Below are 18,912 nucleotides of genomic sequence, written 5' to 3' on the forward strand. Positions count from 1 at the left end.
CGCTACTATTTTCGCAAGCTAAGAAGTTATAAAAGACGTGAAATACAATTGTGAAATATATGCTCAGATATAGAGCCTAATACTATAGTTCGGGCGAAGAGAAGAAAAAGCGATAAAAAGAGTTGGGGTGAGAGAGGCTCGAACTCTCGACCTCAGGATAACTCAAATTAGCTATGAGACCTACGCGCTAGCCAACTGCGCCACCACCCCGTTGTTGTCACGGGCTAACAGTGACCGATTTTATTACTTATCATTGATGACGATCTGCACTTGAACGAATTATCTGAAGTTCTGTGCCATCACTCCATCCATCTCTCTTTGCACGCACGCACACACATATATAAAATATATATACAGGGTGAAAGAGAGCTTTGTTTGGCGTGTCAGCCAAAGGTATTGGGTGGTCTTGGGATCAAAGATCTTGCAGCTCAGAACAAGTGTTTACTACTAAAACTTCTCCACCGCCTGCACAACCCCGGGGGATTGGCGTGGGCATGCTAGGTGCGCAGCAAAATCGACATGATATCGATGCATGGGGACATAGCCGGAGCGCACTGGCGCGACCTTGAGGAGCTTCTGCCTATGTACCGTGCAGTAACCGTGTGCAAAGTGGAGAACGGGGAGACAACCAGCTTCTGGCAGGATAAATGGCTATCTCAGGGCCGGCTCATGAACAAATTCCCGCTCCTATACAGCCATGCTACCACAACGGAGGCCTCGGTGGCTGAGGTGCACCGCAATGGGATCGAGCCTTTCCTGGCATCACGTTTTTCTACCGGTGCCAGGGAAGAACTGGCTGCAGTCAAGGCGATCCTCGAACACCTTGAGCTGACTGACGCCGACGACCAGCGTTTCTCGCCGCTCTCAGAGATGAAGACCGTACTGAAAACAGGGCCTATCTACCGGCTAACCATGCTTGCAACCGGAGCACTGGAATGCCCTTTTTGCAGAATTTGTGTGGGAAAACAAGGCACCACCACGGGTACAGTTCTTTGGATGGCTACTGGTGCTGCAACCTCTCAACTGCCGCGCTAACCTGAAGCACAAGCACATACTGGAAGCAGGGTTTTTTTTACCGACCGGTCCGACGAAACCGCCGCCCTCCGATTTCGGTAAACCGGATCGGTTTGACTGGTTACCGGAAAAAACCGGTCAAATTCAAATTTCAAACAAAAAACGGCAGTTCAACCGGTTTCCACCGATTAGCCGACCGGTTAGACCGGTTTACCGGTCTGGTTTGACCGGTTACCGGTCGGTTTGAGTGGTAACCGACCAAATTCAATTTTTTTGTTTAAATTCAAATGCCCGCAAAGTATACTAAATAAATGTTTGTATAATATGTTTTAGCCTAAATGAATCCTCCAACCCTCTTTTGTACTACTTTTACATTAATACAATGTATAACATGTTTTACATTATATTTGTATACTTTTGTATGCACATTTTTTTTGTTTAACTTCAAATGCTCGCAAAGTATACTAAATGAACGAATATTTGAAAAAATTTGACACCATTAGATTCGTCGCAACTTGAAGTATTTTTAGAATTTTTTGGATTTTTTTCATTTTTTTGAATTCAAATTTGAATTTTAAATTTGGGCCGGTTTGAAACCAACCCAAACCGGAACCGGTCCGGACCGGTTCCGGTCGGTTTTTTTAACCCTGACTGGAAGAAGCTTCGTGCGAGCTGTGCAAGAGTGGAGATGAGGACTGCGGTCATCTCTTCCTGACATGTTGCTTTGCAGCTCAGGCTTGGAGCAAACTAGGCATGGATACTCAAGGGTGCGCCGTGCAGGAAGTCTGGAAGGTGCCGCGCCCAGCAACAATCCCAGCCAAGCACTACGACAGCTTTCTTCTGCTAGTACGCTGGAACCTGTGGAAGCATCGCAACGAGGTGGTGTTCAAAAGCCTCCCCTCTTCGCATGAGAGACTCTGGTGTGCTTGCAAAATTGATGCTCGAGAATGGAGCTATAGGTGGAAGTCAGCAGACTACGCAGTGAACGAAGCCTGGTGTTTTATCTTTTCAAATATGTAATCCCTTTCTAGTTTTTTAGGCCCCTGTTTTCCCCTAAAATTGCTGAAGACCAAGTGTAGTACTTTTGGCGTGCAAAAAGCCCGTTAATCAAAATTCAGGTGGGGATGCTCCCCCCTCCCCCGCGACCATAAAAAAAAGAGAGAGAGAGCTTTGTTAACTAAGAAAGCAGAGGATTACAATCGTTGGCCAGCCTGGTCAAGGACGCATGCAGGTGTCTTTCTTAGCCAGACCGCGGTGTGTACTGTTTTCCTTGCTAAGCTAACTCATTTGCTACTTGATCACACTCTCTATTCACTCGGACAATTTTCCATTGCTCCAAAAGTTGAGCATGCTCCATGACTTCGGCGATGACGAAGTTGATCTCGTATTTATCTTTGCCCTGCGTTATGGCTTTCACCACCCTTGCGAAATCCGACTCGGTGATGATCAAGCAAGCCCTAACACCATTGTGAAGCGAGTCGAAGTCCCTCTGCACGCGCCCTCGCCTCCGGTTCGGCCGCCGCGTTGGCGCATCTGAAAAGGACTTGCCACGAGGTAAACAAAACTTCCACCCTCCATATCTCTTTATATATATTCAGGATTCAGAGTTTGGATGAAGGTAAAACGACGAGCTCGGCACCCATGCTTGGTTTCCAAGTTTAAGCTAATCGAAATGTCAGACGCTGCTACAAGAAGGAACGTGAAATGTTTCAGACGCCTATGTTCTTTGTACACTAAAACATTTTCCAATTTCATGTCGTGTTCTTTTTCAAAAAGAAAAACAACAGTTTTGAGGTTGCTAGCATAATAACTTTTGCCTTTCGCTTTTTTCAGACGCCTTGGAAAGGATCTCAAGGAACGAAAGGGAAAGTATGAGTATATGTATCTCAATGACATTGACATGTGTTTAGCTCAAAAGTGGGTATTGGCTGTATGCCACGTGCACGACAGAGTGCAGACACATCTGATAAATAGGCGATGGGCCACAATTACCAGTATGAATAGGTGTCAATTTCTACTGTCGCATCGTTAGTCCATATTGGATGACCTGCGACCGTGGCAAAATAACTACTAGTATATATCGTTTTTTCAATATTAATATTTCATACATTAAAGCTCTAGATTAGGAGCCGATCCAGCGTGGGGTAGGGGGCTGGAGCCCCCCAAACCCATGTATAACATGGAGCCTCCCTCTCCAACAATTTTTAGTTTGTACCCATGGATGAGAAGAAAGAAGAAAAAGAGGAGGAAGAAGAAGAAAATGAGAGAAAACAGGAAGAAAAAGAGAAATAAAGTTACCAAAGTTAAATTTTGGATCCGCTATTGCTCAAGGTTGACATAACCTGGGTCTAGCTAGCATTGTTCGGAAGTAAGCATTGCCTTGAAGAGTTCGACACGGATTCGACTATTCGAGTGCTGCAGTCTAGCTAGCAGCAATGAATGCTCCTCTCCTAAATACCGTCTAGGTCCATTGAACATGAGCTCGCATCAGGAGCGCGCGCGCGCGGTTGCATCCCATTTCAGATCTGCCCCCCTTTGCTGAGAAAATTCAGTGCGTTTCTCTCGGGCATCCATCAGAGAATCTGAGATGTTTCAAATTCGAATTGTACTATACGCCCCTGAATCGGTTGTCTTGATTTTTTTTCCTGAATTTTGTGGTCCTGAGTAACTGAATTCTGACGAAAGCTGATACCTTGAGATGGAGAAACCAATTACACGACGAGCAGGAGCAGCACAGGAGCTGATGCGTGCCATCCGCAGGAGACCAGGGTGACGTCATCGGTGATGTAAGCTCGCACCTAGCTGTCTGATGATCGCCGCCGTGTGTGATCGATGGTCTGACGGATGGGATTGCGCATAGGCGGGTCAACAAGATTAACGAATTCAGAGGGGTTCTTTTGTTCTGACACATAAGCCCCCTCTGGTTTCACTAATTCGTAGTTCCCCCTTTGACTTAATTATTAATTAGATTAGCAGCCACTCGATCAAAGAAAACTAGATTAGCAGCCAGACCACGAACGTCTTGCACTACACCTTGTCTTTTGGCTTGAGGGAACGAGCAGTTAAATTAGACATTCTTACGAGTTGCAATAAACAAAGAAGCATCGATTATACAGAGCCCCCGTTTAGTTTCCAAAATTTTTTAAGTGCTACATTAACTGACAGCGTTTGACCATTAATTATGAGTATTAAATATGGATAACTGACAAAACCCATTCCACAATCCCCATTCCACAATCCCCTGATGAAATTGCGAGACTAATTTTTTAAACCTAATTGGACAATGATTGGACAATGTCGTGCTACAGTAACCAATCTCTAATGACAGATTAATTAGTCTTAATAGATTCGTCTCGTGATTTCCCGTCCATCCATATAATTAGTTTTATAATTAATCTATGTTTAATACTTCTAATTAGTAGTCAAACATTGTCTAAAACTTTTCACCCAAAAATTTTTGGGAACTAAACTCCCCCACAGTTGTTAGTTGTTGGTGTTGTTTCTCTTTGTTGCGTGGTATTAAGCTTCCCAACGCTAATTAATTATAGTTATCTGCTTTTATCAGTAGAAACGGTGCGCAGTTTTACGCCCGTTCATTAAAAAAAGTAGTTAAGTCATATTTTTAATTGGCACTTTAACACCAGATGAAGCAGATTTGATAATCTTCTTTTGAAAAGAACGGATCTGATAATCAAATAGATAAACTAGAGGGACCTCTATGAGTAAAACCCAACACAGTAGTAGTTGCGAATTGCTATACAAATGGAGTCGAGTCGAACCCGTGGAATCCCGCAAGGCCACATACGAGAGCGCCGCGAAGCTCCGGAAACGAAGGCGAGAAGGGAAGCTCACGATTCTGCTGCCATCTGTTCAGAACTTGAGATCCATCCAATCCAATCGCGTCGCAGGTGTGTATTTTGTATGATACAAGTTTGTTCTACCGCCGAAATCTCGACTTGTTTCCTCCCACTTCAGTTTTGGAGACGGATTTTTTCCCCTCAAAATTCAATTGCGCCCCCCTAGGGTTTTATTCCGCGGCGTTGAGAACCCATGGCGAGGAAGATGCTCGTCGACGGGGAGGCGCCTGTCGCCGACGGCGAGCAGTACGACTACGATCTCTTCGTCATCGGGGCGGGCAGCGGCGGCGTACGCGGTTCTCGCACCGCCGCCTCTTTCGGAGCTAAGGTTGGTTATTTCCAATTCCACCCATCTGTTGTCCAATCTTTGCCTCCTCTTCGCCGTGACGCCTAGATACCCCGGCACTGCTCCCTCGCCCCCTCGCCGCGTGATCGACACCGTTTGTTCCCGTTCCGTTCCCCATCGGTCGCTACTCCCATGGGCGGCGGGAGGCGGCTGGCACCCGCTGACCGCTGCTGCCCGACCACTGACCCACCCAGCTCAGTTGTTTTGATCCTCCCTTTGTTTTCCCCGAGGCCAAGTTTGAAATGTTTTTTTTAATTCGAAGTTTTGAAATGTTGTTAGGCTTGTACAAATTCCTTCACTTCTGTTTGGTTATCTAATCACACCGCCGCCCTCTTTATTTTCCCCCTCATATTGAGATATTACCACAGTAGGGGTTTTACCCTTCTGTAGTCCCCTAGAACAATTGTAGCCACCCTTAAGTGAAAATCTCTCTTTATTGTATTGTGTCTGAAGCATCATCAGTGTATAGTTTCAGTTTTATTGCTCCTGGAATTTGATTGGTTGTGAGATTTGTGTCAGGTTGCGATTTGTGAGCTCCCGTTTCACCCCATCAGCTCGGATTGGCAAGGAGGACATGGTGGGACGTAAGTATCACCTAATTGTTTCTGTGCATTTTTTTGTGCTTGCTTTATACATACAGCTAATTCTGCTAGGTATACTGATGCACTCTAATTATGCATGCTCATGATGATCTGATTGCTGCCCTAGGTGTGTGATACGTGGTTGTGTTCCTAAAAAGATATTGGTGTATGGCGCATCTTTCCGCGGAGAATTTGAGGTTAGTCATTTTACTGTCTTGCCCTCATGGGAGAACTATTGTACTCAAAATAGTTCAGAAGCTTGATGATGCGGAATCTAAGAACATGCTTATTTTTGGTGTAAAATGTGATGTTAGATTGTATTTGAATTGTAATTTCATTGCAAATACAGGATTCGAAGAATTTTGGGTGGGAGATTAATGGAGATATTAACTTCAATTGGAAAAAGCTATTGGAAAATAAGGTCAGGTCTTAACCTCAACTAAAATCACATTCTCCACAGCTGCCAAGCATGATAGGAGTGCCATACTGCCCAAGGTCTTAAAATTTTTCTTCTTTCCAGACTAATGAAATTGTTAGATTAAATGGAGTATACCAGAGGATCCTTGGCAATTCTGGTGTGACAATGATTGAAGGGGCAGGCAGTTTAGTTGATGCTCATACCGTTGAAGTTAGTCAGCCTGATGGTTCAAAGCAAAGGTATACAGCAAAGCACATCTTGATTGCGACTGGTAGCCGAGCTCAACGTGTCAACATACCTGGAAAGGTTTGTAAGATCCCCCAACTATTTTTTAACTTTCTTTCTCGTCCTGATTGATTATACTGATACTTGTTTGTTAGCTCCTTGATGCTGAACATCAAGGAGTGTTGGATTCCAATATGCTAGATTTGCCACAGCATGTTTGAAAAGGGTCTTGCACTGTGTTTCTTTCTTTGAAATGTTCTGAGCGAAGTTGCCATACTTGTTATATTTTGTATTGTTTGTTCATTTTCAGTTTGTTTTAAATTCATCTGGTGGATTATTCTAACTCCAGTGAAAATAATCTTTTGCAGGAGCTGGCTATTACTTCAGATGAGGCCTTGAGTTTGGAGGAGCTACCAAAGCGTGCTGTAATCCTTGGTGGAGGGTAGAATGTTATGCTGCTATTTAAAAGTATATTGTGCTCTTGATATCAATTCTCTGACATACCGCTGTCTATGTGGCCGGAAAACACAGATATATTGCTGTTGAATTTGCTTCTATCTGGAGAGGGATGGGTGCAGAAGTAGATTTGTTTTATCGAAGGGAACTTCCTCTAAGGTATGTAGTTTAATATTGTAATGGCTAGCATAGCTTCTTGTTCAAGCAATACTTTTGAACTTAGGTAGTCTATTATCAATCATTGTAGCAAATACAATTTGATTATTTTCTATGTCAATCTGAACATTCCTAGTAATAGTCATATTGCTGCTCTATTATATATTCTGCTGCTGTGACAGTACACAGAATCTTATGGTATAACCATGCAAAAATTATGCTGCACATGCACATGAAAAAACCACCACGAATAGTATATTTATGTGGATGATGTGTGTTTGTAGATTGTAACTACTAACTGTGCAAATTATTAGTCTTATTCCGGAACCTGGACGTACGAATCAGCTATCTGTTTACAATACGACGCATAGCATGCATTTATTATCTAGGGTTTCGAGTTGTATGATTCTTTCAAGTAAAGAAACAGGAAGATTGTTGTGAGATTAATGTGGACAGGAAACATGGGCATAACCATAACAATACATTATCAAACTGACTACTTGCAGAGGTTTTGATGATGAGATGAGAGAAGTTGTTGCAAGGAACCTTGAGGGAAGGGGAATCAAATTGCATCCTGGGACAAATCTGTCTGAGGTGATTTGAACTTAAGCCCTATAGTGCATTTTGATTTCTCATTTCTAAGTTTGATCAATTTCATTTTGTTTCAACCAGTTGAGCAAAACGGCTGATGGCATAAAAGTTGTAACTGATAAAGGAGAGGAGCTTATTGCAGATGTTGTTCTATTTGCTACAGGTATTTAGGAGATCCCCTTAGTTAAAACCTATCTCCTTTGTTGCACTTAAACATTCCTTTATAGATCCATCTTGAGACTTTATGATCTTCCTTGGTGGCATATTTATTCCAAGCAGAAATTTGGATGTATTTTACAATGCCTCTAACGGTTTAGTACCATATCAACAAAAAATAAAAGGAAATATCTGTAGCTAAATAAGACAAAAAACTGGCAGTCTTCTTATTTGCTAATGAGTCAGTGATTTCAGATTTTCTTACCCTATATGGAAGCCACTATTCTGGGGTTGAATACTATAACCCATGCATGGCATTTAATTTATGCAGGGCGCACACCCAACTCTGATAGGCTGAACTTGCAAGTTGCAGGTGTTGAGGTTGACCAGATTGGAGCCATCAAGGTTGATTTTTCTTTCTTTGCTAGCTGTTTCTTTCTTCTTTGCTTGTTGGACATATTTACACCTGGAATTTACTTCTGATATTTCTTTGATGAGTGGGTCTTATATTTTGAGTAATTTAATTTGGTTATTTTGATGCTTTCTCTGTTTAGGTTGACGAATATTCTCGTACATCTGCTCCTAGTGTATGGGCTGTAGGTGATGTAACAAACCGGATCAATCTAACACCTGTCGCATTGATGGAGGCTACTTGCTTTTCCGTAAGTGGCTGTGGTAGTTTATAACGCTCCACCAGAAATCGATTAAGTTCTGTATGTAACCAGCAACTGTTTACGTTTTCATGTGTTCAACTGCAGAAAACTGTGTTTGGTGGCCAGCAAGTTAAGCCTGATTACAGAGATGTTCCTTGTGCTGTTTTCTCGTAAGTCACAATTCTGATTGCTCATTGTTGGATGGTGCTGTTTCGATTTTCTTAAATCTAAGTTGCAATGCTGCATAGCTGCTATGCTTTGCAACTCAATGTTGCAGTCTTTGTAGTCTTGTGTTTTTCAAAACACGTGGTGTATGTTACCTGCCCCCATAGATGTGGGTGTTTTATTTGTTATGCTTCCTCTTCTAAATGCCTCCTGAGGCGCCGGTGCGTAATGGGGTTCTTGAGCGGGTCGATAATGTAAAGAGGGGTAGAGGTAGACCTAAACTGACGTGGGATGAGTCGGTTAAGAGAGACCTTAAGGATTGGAATATCTCTAAAGAGATAGCTTTGGATAGGAGCGCTTGGAGACTAGCTATCAATGTGCCTGAACCTTGAACTTATTTCTTTCGGGTTTCATCTCTAGCCTACCCCAACTTGCTTGGGAAAAAAGGCTATGTTGTTGTTGTTGTTTCCTCTTCTAAATCCACCATCCATGTTGCTGAAATGCTAGACAGTACTAATGATATTGCACAAATTACGGGAGTGAATAAAAAGGTCTTGAATTCTGAATTGTCTAAGATGTCTCTGAGCTATGCAAGTTTTACATCTAATTGATGAACTTATTGTTCAAAGATGCTTTTTATGTTTTAATTGATGCAAATTTCGGCTGTTGCTGCTGCTTTCTTTAGAGTTTATGCTTTGTCTCCTTTACCATCCCTCCTATAATCACATGGGACTCTATTATGTTCAATAGCATTCCACCGCTCTCTGTAGTGGGCCTCAGCGAACAGCAGGCCTTGGAGGAAGCCAAGGGTGATATTCTTGTTTTCACTTCATCATTCAACCCAATGAAGAACAGCATATCCAAGTAAGTATTGTGAATAACATGAAGTCACCAGTGATTTTCTTTTTCGCACGACTTTACTGGCTTCACACTGCACTCTGACATGTATTTTATCTCACATTTGAGATGGGTTGTTCCTCTGTTTTCATTTGGTTCTCATGGGCTCTGTTCTGTACATTTTATCTCCTGCGGCACGGTTTGTAACAATTTTTATGTTTTTCCAGGCGGCAGGAGAAGACTATCATGAAACTGGTAGTTGATGCTGAAACTGATAGAGTACTTGGTGCGTCCATGTGTGGACCAGATGCACCTGAAATTATCCAGGTAAGCACATTGTTACTTCTTTCAGTGTTTGGGTTCCTTCTCCCAAATTCTTCATTTTTGGTTTCTGGTGACTGAGCTTCGGTGTGATCCCCAGGGCATTGCTGTTGCACTTAAATGTGGAGCCACCAAAGCGAGCTTCGACAGCACGGTATGTTTGTTTAAAGAGGCACCTTGCAGTAAAAGCAGCTGTCCATATCTAGCGGTTAATGGTGTCTCCGCTCCGCTGGCTTTTCAGGTCGGAATTCACCCTTCGGCTGCTGAAGAGTTTGTGACCATGCGGACCTTGACCAGGCGCGTGAGCCCGACGTCCAAGCCAAAGACGAATTTGTAAGCAACATCGGTGTTTTGGGGACTACACATGTTGTTTGTACGCAGACTGTTTCCATTTTGGTGATTTTACGTCATTCGAACTGGAACACTATATTATAAAGGAATAAGATTTTTGCGTAACAGACATATTTTTCTCGGCCTTTTAACTCTTTTGTGGTGCCCACAAAATAATGAGGTCGTGAAGCTTCATTGGTAAAGTTTGAAATTGGCACCTCAGCCCTGTTCTCTTGACCCTGACGAAGCTTCATGAATCATGAACCTATGTCGTTGTTTGTATGGTATGTAGGTGTTCAAATTACGTGATGTAACGCTGAGCTAGATCCGTTGGATCACCTAAAACAAATATTGATAGAACGTGCGCACTTGGCACAGATGTGTGTTGTTGGATTGTCACGGGCACGGCAACGGGCCGGCTCGGCCTTGTTTAGTTTCTAAATTTTTTTTATTAAAAATGTCACATCAAACATTTAGGCATATGTATGGAATATTAAATGTGGATAAAAAATAAATTACACAATTTGCGTGTAAATTACGAGACAAATTTTTTGAGTCTAATTGCTTCATGATTTGATAATGTAATGCTGCAGTAAACATTTGCTGGTGATGAATTAATTAGACTTAATAAATTCATCTTGCAGTTTATAATTTATTTTATTATTAATCTATATTTAATAATTCAAATATATATCCGTATAAATTTTACACTCTGCAACTAAGCTGTGGCTGGGTTTATTCAACCGCTATGGGCCAATAAATCGCGGCGGCTGTGGCTGGGTTCATTCAACCGTTGTGGGCCAATAAGGCCTGACCAAGTTTGGCCCAAGAGGTCATTCGTTTTGGTGGGTTGAAATAGACTGAACTTTAGGTATTATGACGGTCTTTAGCACCTTTATTTTTTTTAATAAGTTAGAGCATAATCCTGGTTCAGGATGAGAGTCCATGGATGCCGGTTGCTAATGTCCATGATGTCACACTTTCCTTACTATATTGTGTATATTGGCCGTAATTGCGAAGGCAATGTTGAAGGCTTTGCAAGTCGAAACAGCAGTAATCGTTCGTAGCCGTGGTACCGTGGAATGGAGAAGGTAGTTAAGTCAGGATAGCCTCCGACCGCAATGAATTTGAGCAGATGAGATCCATCGTACCCAGGACAGACGCGTGCAACTTGAAATAATGAGCTGATTGTGCATGAGCACGAAGACCACAAGGGGCAGTCTACTGTTAGTTTACCTGAGCTAATTAAGACGATGTGCATTTTCCATGGAGGTGTATCTGCATGTAGTTGTCACTGAGGGAGAAAGGTCAGCCGCAACCAGCATCGGGTCGCTGTCCAATTCAATGCGCATGTAAAATGCAATACCGGAAAGGGCTGTGTTTAGATTTGTAAAAAGTGGTAAAAAGAATCATATCGGACATTGTAGTATATTTTAGCACTTTTCGTTTTTGTGGTAATTGTTATCCTACCATGACCTAACTAGGCTCAAAAGATTCGTCTCATCGTGTACATCAAAACTATGCAATTAGTTTTTTTTATTTATCTATATTTAATGCTCCACACATAAAGCAAAAAATTTAATGTGATAGATGAATAGTGAAGTTTGGAGAGAGAAATTTTGGAACTAAACCAGCCAAGAAAACGTTGGCCACATTTTTGCGGACGCAGGATAATTTCATCGTGTCGCGTCGTCAGATTTGATGGACAACAATATAATGTCTTTCAACGAAACGGGCGATTTAATGGTGACTCGACGCACGGACGGAGAGTCAAACAAGCAACGCGCGGGGCCGAGTTCACGTGAAGTACAGCTTCAACAAACGAAAGGGGAGGAAAGAAAGTAGTAGTAGCTTGGCTGGTGGTCGAGACGAGCACCGTGGCGAAAGCCGGCACCGACGGCGGGAGACGGCGCGCCGCGCGCGTTCCACCGAACCGGCGCCGGGCATCCCATTGTTCACGTCTGCGGCGCCACCCCGTCACGCCGTGTTCGCCCCCACGCTTGGTTCTCGTTTGGAATAGGCGCCCCTCACGCTCTGGCACGACGCGGCCCCGGCGCAGCGGTGGACGGGCAGCTTCGTACGTTCTAGAAGCCAGCAGCGACACTGTCCCGGGCCCGGCGTGTGTCCGCCGCTGGCAGCATTGACTACCTATTGCCTATTCTGGGTGGGGCACCTGTCTGTGCGTCGTTCCAGCGCAAAGCACCAACAATCCAGCCAGCCTCACGCCAGCCAGCGCGGCGATATTAATGGCCAGCGCCGACGAAATTCAACGCATGTCCGATCCATCCATGAATGGGATGGGAGGCGTGCCGTATCTATCTGGCATCACAGGCGTAATCGCCCAACCCTATCCAGCAGCGATCGAGCAATCAGTTCGTTGGATGCATGGAACAGGACATGCAGGATGGCATGCATGCGAAAACAACCTACCAAACTCTCTCTTTCGGCGACTGAATTAATGAATGGTATAATAGGCACCGAAGGTTTCTTCTTCTCCGTTCAACAAACACTGCGTTCGGCTGCTGGTGTAGCCTCCAGCGCTACAGTATTTCTCTCTCACAATCCTCCAACTCCATCCTCCAGCCACCAGCCAGGTAACAGTGTTTTTCTCTCACAGCACTCCAGCTCCAGCCTGCCGAAAGCAGTGAAAAACTGCTACCTACATGCATCTGACCTGGAGCAGTATCAGTTTAGGAGAAAATTAATTAAGCAAATAATTACAGTTCCCGTGCCAATGAAATGTATATGTTCCTGTAAATTACACTGACAATACAAATGTTCCCTGCCTGGCTACACCACCTTGTTTGTATCTTTTTCATGCACCACCCCTGCTATCCATCTTCACAGGGCATACATCTAATAACAAGAACAGTGTTCCCAAGCTACAGCACATATGGCATATGCATGCGACCCCTAAACATTTACAGGTGTGAATATAGAAATAGTGCGAGACAAAAAAAAAAGCTAGCCCCCAACCCATTTGTATCCGTATACCTACGTACACCTTGCTGACCTACAATACAGTAACAAATTATTAATCTTAATTTTGCCCACCACCGCGCAGAAGGATAGCCGAGTGAGAAATTCAATAAGTATTTAACAACTCACGCGCAAATTAAGGAAAAAAACAAATCCCATTATTAAAAGACGAAGCCGCCTCCCTGCCCCTGGACGTCGTTGACCCAGCCGAACTTGTCCATGTAGGGGTTCACCAGGGTCTCCGGCGGGTACTCGGCGATGCAGTCCTCCCAGGCGCCGGCGTCGGCGAGGTCCCTGCTCACCTCCCAGTAGCAGCTGTTGCACTTGAAGCCGGAGCCGAAGGTGAGCATGAGCACCCTGTCCCCGCGCTTCAGCCGCCGCTTGGCCTCCATGTAGGAGAGCACGTACCAGAGGCTGCTCGCCGACGTGTTGCCCCACCGGTGCAGCGTCATCCTCGCCGGCTCCACGTCGTGGGCGCTCAGCCCCAGGCTCTTGCGCACCGCCTCGATCACCGCCGTCCCGCCGGGGTGGAGGCAGAAGTGGTCCACGCCGCTCTTGAAGTCGATCTTGGGGTTGGGGCCGCCCGCCGCCTTGCGCCGGAGGAGCTTGCGGGCGAGGCGGCGGCACGCGAAACGGGCGAGCTCGCGGGCGGGGAGTATGCGCGGCGCCAGGCGCTGGAGGTTCTCCGTGAAGGCGCGCACGGCGGCCTTGGGGAGCGCCTTGCTGAGGCTGACGCCGAGGCGGCCGTCGGCGTCCTCGCGGTGCACGGCAGCGGCGTGCGCGTCGTCGTGCGCGGCGATGTTGGCGCGCACGAGGCAGCGGAGCTCCATCTTGGCGCGCGCCCGGAACGCCGGGTCGTTGGTGAGCAGCGCGGCGGCGCCGCCGCAGCGGAAGAGGCAGTTGCCGAGCATCATGGACTTGTCGGTGCCGACGTACCAGTTGGGCGCGCACGACTCGGAGGTGACGACGAGCGCCATGGTGCGCGGGCGCGTGAGCATGACGTTCCGGGCGAGGTCGACGGCGATGAGCCCCGCGCTGCAGCCCATCCCGGAGAGGTTGTAGGCCATCACGTCCTCCCGCATGCCGAAGCGGCGCACGACCCTGGACACCAGCGACGGCGCCGGGGCAAAGGAGCCGACGTTGAGGACGACCAGGTCGACGTCGCGCGCGGCGACGCCCGTCTTGGCGAGGACGGCGGCGACGGCGTCGGCGAACAGGTCGTCCATCTCCTCGAGCGCGTCGCCGAGGGTGGGGCGCTCCTCGCGGCCCTCGAGGACGTTGCGCGGGCAGTAGGTGTGCTCGCCGATGCCGGAGTTGACGATGACCTTGAGGAGGAAGCGGTACTCGGAGAGGCCGAGGCGCTTGTTGCGCTCGATGACGGCGCCGGCGGTCTCGGTGGTGACCTTGCGGTCGTCGGAGGGCTTGTGGCAGGCGTAGTCCAGCAGGTAGCAGCGCGCGCGCCGGCGCCGCGACACGGCCTGCCACGCCAGGTACGCGGCGGCGTGCGCCAGCAGCAGCACCGTGAGCAGGGCGAGCAGCACCATCGCCATGGATGGAATCAGAGCAGGTAATACGGTGACGACGGCGGGTCGGTCGGTCACAGTAATTAAGTGACACTAGCAGCTAGCTAGTGGTGACTGGCTGGCTTGGCAGGAAATGTGTGTGGCTTTATATAGACGAAGCTAGCTGGATCGGAGTCGGAGGCAGTGCCGGGACGGGGATGGCATGCCGTGGGTCTCGTATACATGCTGGCTATTGGCTTGCGGCTGCTGTACACAACATGTGGTTGTCTGAGCTGGGTATGCACACCAACCATGCACAACACGCACGTACTCGGACCAGACGGCGAATATGGCATGTCCGCCTGCAGTCCTGCCCGCCTGAGTTTTTGGAGGAGGTATCTTCCTATTACTAATTACTAATTGGAGGTTTTTTATAAAGGCTTCAGAAGAAGCCATCTATATTTCTAGGTGGACAGTCTAAAATAAAAAATAAAAAAATCTAATAAATTCTAACAATATATCTTGCAATTGCTGCTGGCACGTTCAACATTATGCACAGGTTGAAGGGAAGAAAGTATTTTTCTATTCATCATGTATGTGGCCTCACAAAGGCCTGCTGTCTGGGCCTACTCCTTGTTACCTACTCAGTCAAGATATATTCACTGCGTTCGGCTGGTGGTTTAGCCTCCAGCGCTACAGTATTTCCCTCTCACATCCCTTCAGCTCCAGCCTCCAGCCACCAGCCAGGTAACAATATTTTTCTCTCACAGCACTCTAGCTCCAGCCTGACGAACACAGTGATTGTGCTTGCTCTAATATGTTTGAAATTTACTAAACAAAGAGTCTTCACTTTTTTTAAAAGCCTTTATCACACGCCTTCACTTGCCTGCCTGCTTGTTTAGACCTCCCGATGCAAGCTTACTTCAGCTATCTTGTCTGCAATTGCAGGAAGCTAAACAATTAAGCCATCCTATTCAACTACAGTAATGTAGGATGACTTTAATTTGGGGTATTCGTTTATTTAATTTCGATCCTGCATGAAACCTTTAATGTTGATTGACTTTAATTTGGGGGGCGACAGTTAGCAGATAGCCGGCCGGTTGCCAATTGACAATCGACCATCTGATCACGACACTTTAAGTGACACCAGCCCCAACAAATTGCAAGCGTGCCGCATCCATCAAGGTACGCATAGGTGTCGTCCATCCTGATTCCTGAACCAATCCCTGTCCCTGAAACTGAATGAAGCTCGGCTCTTTTGTTTTAATTATTTTGTCAGAAGGGAAATCATATTTTCTCTTTTGACAGTACTATTTTCAAAACTCAAATATTCACAAATAATAGTCATATTTACTATTGATAAGGATCATGGCAATAAATAGCACCAGTAATAAGGAGTTTCCAGTAAAGATAATTAGAGGGACTACAAAAAGCCTTGTGCTACGTTAATTAATGATAAGCAAGGTTACCATTTCTCGTGGATGGGAGATGAAATTATTAGCCTCGATCTGGATGGACTCGTCCGAGTCAATTTCGCTCGGGATACAATTTATTATTTGACTCGCTCGTCAAAGAGTCGGCCTGGAGCAGGATGGAAGAGCTTCTAGGAGCTGATGAATCTGACCAGCGATCGCTCTCGAGCGGTATCTCTCTGGACCGGGCCACTGCATTTGAAGAAGTTACTTATTGTGTCATTGTCTGGACGCCCTTGCTTATCGGCCGCACGATATTGCGATGCGATTGCTTCGGCACCACGTCTTCGGCACGTATCGTATCCCTCTCACTTGAAAATCTCACCCGGCCCACAAGATCCATACTGACAAAAATCATGGATTAAACAAATGCAATTCTAATTGAGCTCTGAAGGAGCATAGTATACATCAACGCAACGCAATGCAAGATGGGCCCGGTCTTAATTGTGTATCGCTGTGAACCACAACAGTGTCTCATGCCGAGCTAGGGAGATATGTACGTCCAACTAGCAAGCGCATGGCGCCTGCTTGTGGAGCCGCTTGGAGCCATATTTTCTGGCTCCACCTCCCCAATGAAAACCGAAAGGGGCTCCAAATGCTGCTCCTTGTCTGGAACTAGTCCATTTTGAATTTTTTGGCGGAACTCCAGCTGAAGCCGATTTTGAAGCCGGAGCCGGAGTCCAGTCAAATATGCCCGAAATTATCGTGCACCGGCGGCACCGGCAATGGTAGCTAGCTGGTGCTACGGCAGAGCAGGCACCCGGATCAGGATCGGATGCGCTTCCAATTCACTACTGACGGGACGAGGATAAGAGGATGGATGTTGCTACGATCGATGCCACCGATACGAGGGAGAGGGTACCGTACCAGAACTAGCTAGGGTTGGCCGGTAGCAAGCGGAGCATTTAAGTTGCCAGCCAACCTCGGAAACAGGGACCAGAAAGTCAAAAGGCTCTGAATCACTTTACTGCTACGGAGTACGCTGCAGGCACGCTGCAGGCACGCTGCAGGCACTCTGCCACAGCCCACAGGAGGAGGTCAAAAACAAGCAGCGGAACCTCGGCATCTAGTCATGTCCGCGCGCATTGGCGCGCGCTGCTGCCTTGCCTGTGGAAGCGAGTCCAATGGCGCGGCGCGGGAACAGGGCCACTAAGCAAGACTCGAATTCCACTCAAAGAGAAAAACACGACTCGAATTGAAGGAAATTTTATTGGCACTTTGCATATTCGCATCCAGCCTGCACGGCTCTTTTTGCTCACTTTCGTTCTTTGGAAAAAAAAGAAGAAGAAATCTGAGATTGTGGTCATTGAGTTGTGCATGTTCAATCAGCATGTGATCGCACGAAATGCCTAGTAGAAGGCTTCAGGCCGCGGACACGACGGGGCAGCAGCAGTAGAACTGGAGGTCGGGCTTGGCGGTGCAGAAGCCCTTCTGCCGCAGGCCGACGCTGATGCAGTGCTGCGTGCAGTCCAGGACGTTGCAGGGCACCATCACCTCGCACAAGGGGTCGTTATGAGCCACCATCTCGCCTGACATGGCACCTCTTGCGGTTGCTCCACACGACGAAACCAGAAGCGCCACCATTGCAAGAGCAAACAACGACGGCGCTGCCATTGCACCTGTCCTCTGCTTGCTGCTTCCCTGGTGAACCCTGCTTTATTTGTTTATAACTATGTATTGATAGTAGCTACTTGTTGCCAGCATTACAATCCTAGCTGTCATTTTTATTAAATTATAAATGCCCAGATTTGTCTCATCGTCTCTATCCATTTCTATCTTCCTCGCCCAATTTTGAGGTGCTGTCATATCCGATCTTAAAAGTCTGAGATGTTTTTCATTAATCACCACGATTTTAGCAACCTGAACGAATAAATACTAAGCGAAAACACAGGATAACTAAATCGTTCATTCTGTCCGCTGAAGCAAGTTCTAAATTGCGTGTTTACCTCATACAGCATGGCAGCAATTTTTCCTCTTTTTTTCTTAGTAAAAATTAGACGATCGATACTTTCCATTCATCACGCATTAAATTTGCAATCGGCATTTTCTTTCCCAAAATATCGTCCTTACTCAGGGCTGTGTTTGGTTAGGGGTGAAAAAATTTTGATGGAAATTTTTTGCAATTTTGACCACTAATTAGAGGTATTAAATTAAGTCTAATTATAAAAGCACCTCCACAACCATGGGTACTGTAGCAATTTTGTACCTAATGAGGTCTTTGACCGCATGATTCGACAATGATTAGAGCATGGTCACTGTAGCATTACTGTATCTAATCATGTATTAATTAGGCTTATTAGATTCGGCTCGCAAAGTTGCATCCATCTCTAAAAAAGTTTTACAAATAGACTACATTTAGTACTCCATACATACAAAATTCCCTTTTCGCGAAATTTTTACTGTTACAACCGGCCCAGTGTGTCGTGGTTCCGGCAAAAGATATTGCATTCTGCGGGTACGCATTGCAGCAGTAGGGTTTAGTTCCAAAAAATCAAAATTCCAAATTTTTTTCCAACACCTAGACTTAAATCTAGATGAAATAAAAAAACACATTGCGATTGCTGCCTGTAAATCGCGAGACGAATCTAATGAACCTAATTAGGCTATAATTAGACACTAAATTGCTACAGTAATACTACAGTAAACAACCTCTAATGACAGATTAATTAGACTCATTAAATTCGTCTCGCGATTTACAGACGAGTTCTGTAATTATTTTTATGATTAATCTATGTTTAGTACTTCAAATGTAGAAAGATGTCATTTCAAAAACTTTACGAGAGTCAACTAAACACAGCCTAGATCAGACACAAACACTACAACAGCAAAAAACTGCAAATTCCCAACCAACCG

At 45.8% G+C, this 18,912-nt stretch overlaps 2 protein-coding genes and 1 non-coding gene across 3 annotated transcripts; 1 reads left to right on the top strand and 2 right to left on the bottom strand.

The window, feature by feature from the left end:
* Positions 1 to 123: 123 nt before the first annotated feature.
* TRNAM-CAU lies at positions 124 to 210 on the bottom strand. The gene is given in 2 exon segments: positions 124 to 159; positions 173 to 210. It is a non-coding gene; the product is annotated as a tRNA-Met (tRNA).
* A 4,558-nt stretch (positions 211 to 4,768) lies between these two features.
* Positions 4,769 to 10,301, top strand: LOC120646031 (glutathione reductase, cytosolic). Its single transcript, XM_039922741.1, has 17 exons — positions 4,769 to 4,922; positions 5,038 to 5,199; positions 5,737 to 5,801; positions 5,926 to 5,995; positions 6,148 to 6,219; positions 6,319 to 6,522; positions 6,810 to 6,883; positions 6,973 to 7,056; positions 7,560 to 7,647; positions 7,726 to 7,807; positions 8,132 to 8,205; positions 8,355 to 8,462; positions 8,559 to 8,623; positions 9,369 to 9,482; positions 9,683 to 9,782; positions 9,877 to 9,930; positions 10,018 to 10,301. The coding sequence occupies exons 2-17, from the start codon at positions 5,065 to 5,067 to the stop codon at positions 10,111 to 10,113; spliced, it is 1,485 nt and encodes a 494-aa protein (XP_039778675.1). The 5' UTR covers positions 4,769 to 4,922; positions 5,038 to 5,064; the 3' UTR covers positions 10,114 to 10,301.
* A 2,510-nt stretch (positions 10,302 to 12,811) lies between these two features.
* LOC120646042 (3-ketoacyl-CoA synthase 12-like) lies at positions 12,812 to 14,741 on the bottom strand. The gene is made up of 2 exons (XM_039922750.1): positions 13,215 to 14,741; positions 12,812 to 13,119 (listed from the first exon to the last, which is right to left on the bottom strand). Exon 1 carries the CDS (start codon positions 14,633 to 14,635, stop codon positions 13,247 to 13,249), a length of 1,389 nt encoding a protein of 462 aa, XP_039778684.1. The 5' UTR covers positions 14,636 to 14,741; the 3' UTR covers positions 12,812 to 13,119; positions 13,215 to 13,246.
* Between the last annotated feature and the right edge of the window lie 4,171 nt (positions 14,742 to 18,912).

This window comes from Panicum virgatum, chromosome 1K (assembly GCF_016808335.1).
Source record: "Panicum virgatum strain AP13 chromosome 1K, P.virgatum_v5, whole genome shotgun sequence".
Taxonomy (NCBI): domain Eukaryota; kingdom Viridiplantae; phylum Streptophyta; class Magnoliopsida; order Poales; family Poaceae; genus Panicum; species Panicum virgatum.

What these genes read in the sequence shown, in the direction of transcription:
- LOC120646031 (XM_039922741.1), top strand. Translation starts at nt 5,065, where the DNA reads ATGGCGAGGAAGATGCTCGTCGACGGGGAGGCGCCTGTCGCCGACGGC. An exon ending in CCGCCTCTTTCGGAGCTAAG is followed by an intron (nt 5,200 to 5,736) that starts GTTGGTTATTTC and finishes GATTTGTGTCAG; the next exon opens with GTTGCGATTTGTGAGCTCCC. An exon ending in GTGTCAACATACCTGGAAAG is followed by an intron (nt 6,523 to 6,809) that starts GTTTGTAAGATC and finishes AATCTTTTGCAG; the next exon opens with GAGCTGGCTATTACTTCAGA.
- LOC120646042 (XM_039922750.1), bottom strand. Translation starts at nt 14,635, where the DNA reads ATGGCGATGGTGCTGCTCGCCCTGCTCACGGTGCTGCTGCTGGCGCAC.